The sequence below is a fragment of the Galeopterus variegatus genome, unplaced genomic scaffold (assembly GCF_000696425.1).
Source record: "Galeopterus variegatus unplaced genomic scaffold, G_variegatus-3.0.2 Scaffold11578, whole genome shotgun sequence".
In the NCBI taxonomy this organism is placed as follows: Eukaryota; Metazoa; Chordata; class Mammalia; order Dermoptera; family Cynocephalidae; genus Galeopterus; species Galeopterus variegatus.
The window spans coordinates 43,959-50,447 of NW_007737689.1; the positions used below are offsets into that span (position 1 = coordinate 43,959).

Here is a 6,489-nt window from a genome sequence, read left to right on the forward strand (position 1 = left end):
GATCCGTTGCCGGACACGGAAAAAGACAAAAAAAAAAAAAAAAAAAAATTTGGAAATGAAGAATAAGACGTACATCACTTTATGTACCACAGGAATAAAAAATTATAAAGAATAGGGACTTCTCTTTCTACACATTTCAGACAAATTCATGTTAAAACACTAAGAAGGAAAAAAAGTAACAAAGGCTTCTGGTTAGTGAGTCTAGGAAAAAGAAGGAAGCCATGTTCAGCTGAGTGGCTTCTGGGTGTCTCTATTCCCTGCCTGCCTACCAGCCTGCAGAGGACCCATTCTGGTCTGCTCTGCCACCTCGTGGTAAGCTTACTGGGGTGGCTCTGCAGCGCTGGTGGTGGGTGGTCAAAGTGAATTCTAGGATGAACTACTTGGAAGCACACATGACTACACATCTAAATCACATCCTCCAATCCATCTTTTATCAGATGTAAAGAAGTTTTATTTTGTTGATGTTTTTTAGTGTTGGTTTGTTTTTTTGGCAGCTGGCCAGTACAGGGAAGGAAAGTTTATGTATTTATCTCCTACGTTACTCTTATGTTCTTTAGTTGGTTCCAAGTTCCTAAGGAAAAAAGGAACTTTATTGGTGCCCTAAAAAAACATGACGCAGCTATTTTAAAACAAGTGAGACAGCTTTATATGTAGCAATACGGAATAATTTCCAACACATTGTGAAATGAAAAAACAAGGTGAAAAAGAGTTCTGCATACTGCAACTGTGTCAAATACAGACATACACACACTATACAAGGATACGTCATCACTGGAAAGATACATATGAAACTAAATGATGATGTCCCTGGAGAAAGGAACTGGTTTGACAATTGACAGAGGTTGTGGAGACTTACTTTTCACCAGTTTTTGTACCATGTATATATATTATCTACTTAAATAACTTAAAAAAGAAAATGTAAAACAGTAAGAGAATGAAAAAGGGAAAAATAATTCTCTCAGTTTTATACAAGTATTATCAAAGTTTAACATTCATAAGTATGGTGCATGATATCAGAAGTTTTTTTAAATCTCTAAATTCTATACTACAGAACCTATAAGAATATGGTTTAGACTGGCCAGATAGCTCAGCTGGTAAAAGCACAGTGTAATAACAGCAAGGTCAAGGGTTTGGGTCCCCAAACCAGTCAGCCGCCAAAAAAAAAAAAAAAAAAAAAAAAAAAAAAAAAATTGTGTGTGTGTATATCATATATAGTTTAGTACAAAAAGCCTGTTAAAAATAGATATAATAATTTACACATCAAAATATCTGTCCAAAGCAATACTCAATGTCAGAACAATTTCTTTAATTTGTCTTAGCAATTTGGGACAACTTTTATTATGAGATATAATTAAGATGACATTAATTATCATAGCTAGACATACTCTATTAACATATAAGGAATCAGGAGATATTTGAGAAAACAGAACTAATGGTTCTGTATCTATAAATGCCTTGCAAAGGTACACAGTATTTCTGAGTAGATTTTCTGAATAAGGATTTAACAGTATGTGCTAGGATTCTAATTAAAGACAAACCTAATCAGAGGAAAAAAACACCACAGGGGATAAAAGGGCCATGAATTCAGAGAAGGGAGAAAGAAGAGTGGCATAAAAAGGCTTTCTGCCTAAAAACGACCCTAAGACAGAAAATGACATAATCTATAATTAATTTCAAAAACAATGCACAATTTATCAGAAAAAAAATAACTGGTATTTGAAAATTATAATTAATGTTGAAGACGAGTTTTTGAGTTTTGAATACAAGTAACAAATATTTACATCACATAACTTAATGAGTAATATAAGCCATATTTATTGATAAATACCTGTTCTATCTGTATTCCATAACCTTTAAAGCCTGCATTGTCCCATGAAGTATTCCGGTAGATGTCATCAACTCTGTCAATCAGTTCTATCTGTGTGTGCATAAGCCGTATTTATTGATAAATACCTGTTCTATCTGTATTCCATAACCTTTAAAGCCTGCGTTGTCCCATGAAGTATTCCGGTAGATGTCATCAACTCTGTCAATCAGTTCTATCTGTGTGTGTAAAAGAAAAAGACACTATGTAGACCTTTACCACTCTTTGAAATGTAATACAAAATCTACAGGGATAAAAATTGTTTAGAGAAAATGCCATTGCAAGTTTCTACTGATTACAAAAACTAGCATTAAAGATGTTACTCTTTATCACCGACATCTCTAACAAAGAAATTATTCTTAACCCCAAAAGTGTTGTTACCAGAATAAAACAATGATACAGTTTACCCCAAATTTCAGGTAAAATAATAGGCTTTTTAAAACTGCCATTCTAATCAACTATGAAAATGAAATTTAAAAGTCAATCAATTTACCTAAAAGATTCCCTTCTAAGAAGTATTCCATCATCACTCTATCTCTTGGCAAGTACTTCTAACGCCTTCCCCTGAAACAGGTAAAGGGCAGTGATAGACAACTGCTAATCTTACTATCTCACCCTCACCCTGCCAAGTTCAGCACTGAGAAATGGGCAAAAGGAGGGCCAGAAGGAGTGAAGTGTGTTTCACCATTCCTCCTGTTCTCTGACTTGGAAAGACTGTGTGAGGAGGGACTGTATAAATCCCCAAGGACAACTACTGGAGAAAGAACAAGATGCAAATTACTTACTTTTCCTCAAAGAGAATAGTCTAGTGTTCAAAAACTGGGTGGATGATGTTTGTTCCAGCAACTGTGAAACAAGTTATAGGTCTAAGAAACCTTTCTTTGTTTATAAGTAACTGTAAGAAATGCTATTTTTAAGACTAGACTTCTGATTATGTTCATATGTGGTGTAAAGAACTAAGAGGTAAAGTAAGAGAAGCCCCTTAATACAAAACTCAGAAGAGAAAAGCTCTTTCAAGAAAGAATCCCTCTTACAAACAAGAATTACAATGATTCCTACTATCCTCATAATAAATTCATTCACTTGATATGAAGGGAACAGAAAGAAGGGTGAGAGAGGGTATGAATAAAATGAAGTGAAAAAAGCAAGGCAATGAGAAAGATGCCTTTTCTGCACTAGGCTTTTTGTTCATGAATAGCTGCATTCTCTTTTATTCCCTCAATAACAATATTTTGGTCAGTGCCAAGTTATCATGATGATGAGGTCATACTAACAAAAAATGTCAATGAGAAATGATTCCCTTGACTTTAAAAATTAAAACAGTTAAGGCTTAAAAATCCAGTGTCAACGCTTCCCTCATCTCTCTGCCCTAGAGTTAGTTACAATCATGAAAGTTCCACCTGCTTCATGCAGTTATAGTCCATGATTGGTTCTTAAACATAACATGAATAAAACTGACCTTCTCTGAAATATACACATAAGCAAAAAAATACGCACAGATTCAAGCAAATACACATATATATTTTTTACTCTGGAGCATACATCACACATGACACCACAGGTTCACTGCCATAGTAGCAGCAATATCTTTAAAGTCTCACTTGTATAAAGACAGAAGGATCACGTTATGAACTCTCCCCAAACTAATATGCATAAAAATGCTAATGTAAAGACAATAATAGTTCAAAGGTACAATGCGTTTGCAAAAATTTTAAACTATTGGCTGGCCAGTCAGCTCAGTTGGTTAGGGTGCAGTGTTATATAACACCAAGGTCAAGGGCTCAGATCCCCATACCAGCCAGCCGCCAAAAACACAAATAAAAAACATCTAAAACTATAATTTCCATATAGTAATGTAAGAAGTTCAGAGAATAGCACTCAAATATTTTGGGGAAATAACAGAACATCTGGAACAGATCTAGTCTCGTTAAGTTTCAAATTGTCACAGCCTTCTCTTAAATGGAATTTACGCACCTACGTGGATTTTTTTAACCAATTACCTTATGCAATACCAAGTTCTTACCAGGTAATTTGTGGTCGTGCTCTCTTCCCCTCTGCCCATGTATTTGTAAAAGCGATGATCTGCTACCACCAATAATTTACACGTGTTCTTCATGGGATTAGGATCAGCTCTTCTCTTCACCCGATGAACAAGCTCTAATATGAATTTGTATGCACTATTAAATCAAAATTCACCAAAACAAGGAAGTTTTTTATAGTAACACTTTAAATCTAGTATAATTTTGAAAAACAAACATTATTTGGGCCTAGTATCCTTAAAGGTATCTTGAACAAAAAAACAATTTGGAGGAAAACAGAGAAGTGAAAAGTAATCGAGGTTTTAAAATTGTAGAATTCAAAACCAAAGAAAAAAGTACTTCTCCAATTTTTAAAACACAGAAACCTTAAGAAGTGCTTAACAGAGTAAAACAATCACCTATTGCTGGGCTATGAAGCCATCAGCCATTTTTTTCTAGAAGTAGTCTACGAATTAACCGAAGTAACAGGAAAAAGTCAAGATAATCATACATTAAAAATTAGTTTGTGTTAATAGGACATCTTTCTTATCAAATAATCAAATTGTTTTAGAATTTCTTTAAATACTAAATGCTAGTAATATTATCTAAGGTCTTCAAAAATGAGGACAGCAGAACATCTCTCCAAGATGGTTATATGTTTTTTAAATGACCCTGAACAGATCTATCCAAAGACCGATAACATTTTTGTATTCAAAACAGTATATAGATCTCCCTTGCTTTCAACTGATTTCTTATAAACTCTACTGTTTTTCAACAATTTTGTCATTTCTAAATACCTGTAAATAAAGAGTATTTTCCTTCAGATCATTCAATTTCCCCTCTCCCTAATCTTTTTTAAAGTCCAATCTTGGGCCGGCCCTGTGGCTCACTCAGGAGAGTGCGGTGCTGATAACACCAAGGCCAAGGGTTCAGCGGTGGCCATCCCTATATAGGATCCGAACCCGCAGCGGGAGCGCTGCTGCGTTCCCAGTGCCACACTCTCCCGAGTGTGCCATGGGCTCGGCCCTCCCTAATCTTTTTTAAAGTCCAATCTTGGGCCGGCCCTGTGGCTCACTCAGGAGAGTGCGGTGCTGATAACACCAAGGCCAAGGGTTCGGATCCCACAAAGGGATAGCCGGTTGGCTCACTGGGTGAGCATGGTGCTGACAACACCAAGTCAAGGGTTAAGATCCCCTTACCGGTCATCTTTTTAAAAAAAAAAAATAAAGTCCAATCTTTATTGTTCCCATTATTTTCTAGTGTTTTCAACTCTTACATTATAGACAAAGGAATTTTAATTTCTAGAACAAAACTCTATTTTTAAGACAAATACTATCACTTTATAATATGTCATTTTTTATCAATTAATAGTCACTTTTACTGAAGACAGCTGTAATATGCTTCCTATTTGAAATGTATTTTTTAAGCCTTACCTTCAGGTGGCTCTCTGTCTACTAGCCCTTTTGGAAGCAATTCTTCATTATCCACTTTTAAATAACCACACACTTTTGGAGACTGCAAACGTGAAACATTCTTGATATCTTCGGATTTATAAACTAACATTCTTCTGTCTTTAGTATCATTAATAAATCTCCAAAGTGGCTAAAACAGCAATGAACAAAATAAAAATTCCTAAACACTAAATTCTTCCAACATCCTTGCTTGTTCTTAGATAACATTCATTTCTAGGTTAAGTAAACTGACTAGTCATTTTAACCAAAATAAATCATTTCAACTTTTTTTTTTTCCCCTTTTAGTCTTTTTTACTGACCGGCAACGGGACCGCAACCCTCGGTGTTGTGCCCGCACCACGCTCAGCCAGTGAGCGGGAACCGGTCTCCACATGGGATCCGAACCCTCAGCGGGAGCGCCGCCACACTCCCAAGCGACGCACTCTCCAGTGCGCCACCGGGCCAGCCCTCAACTTTTATCATATGAAGTTTCTGTGCTGATAAATAAATACCTGGATTATTCTCTCTGATTATTTTATCTCTATAAGAAAAGTATTACTAGTTTGCACAAGTTATGAAATTTTTTAGAGGATCCGGAAGAGAAAAATGCAATTCCTTTTCATTCATTCAAAAATATTTATGTAGGGGCCGGCCCGGTGGTGCACTGCTACAGTGCGCCGCTTGGGAGCACGGTGGCGCTCCCGCTGAGGGTTCGGATCCCACATACAGACCGGTTCCCGCTCACTGGCTGAGCAAGGTGCAGGTGCAACACCGAGGGTTGCGATCCCGTTGCTGGTCCCAGTCCGGTATGGGCGCGACACTGAGGGTTGCGATCTGTTGCCGGACATGAAAAAAAAAAAAAAGACAAAAAAAAAAAATTTATGTAATGCCTACTGTATACTGGCATTGTTATAGGTGATGATGATATAGCAATAAAAGTTAGACAAGGTTTCTGTTCATGTAGCATTTCCATTCTAGTTTCCTTAACATTCAGGTGTTTGGCATCTTTTTGCTATGCTAGATTTTATGCACAGCAAAGAGAAAATACATTTTTATGAAAGAAGACTGAAAACTTGCAGCAATATGCCTGAAACTTATTATCAGTTTCAGGGAAAGCAATTTTTTAAAAATCTGCATTTACAATGCTGCATGTCCA

At 36.3% G+C, this 6,489-nt stretch overlaps 1 protein-coding gene across 1 annotated transcript in view; it reads right to left on the reverse strand.

Annotated features, from left to right (window-relative positions):
- The window catches only part of ADAM17 (ADAM metallopeptidase domain 17), a 34,825-nt gene extending 29,347 nt beyond the window's left edge, over positions 1-5,478 (reverse strand). The window contains exons 1-3 of the mRNA XM_008594801.1: positions 5,316-5,478; positions 3,888-4,021; positions 1,954-2,043 (exon numbers count right to left, since the gene is read on the reverse strand). Coding sequence (XP_008593023.1) covers positions 1,954-2,043; positions 3,888-4,021; positions 5,316-5,445 — 354 coding nt within the window. The 5' untranslated portion in view covers positions 5,446-5,478. The remainder of the gene's footprint in view (positions 1-1,953; positions 2,044-3,887; positions 4,022-5,315) is intronic.
- Positions 5,479-6,489: the final 1,011 nt, after the last annotated feature.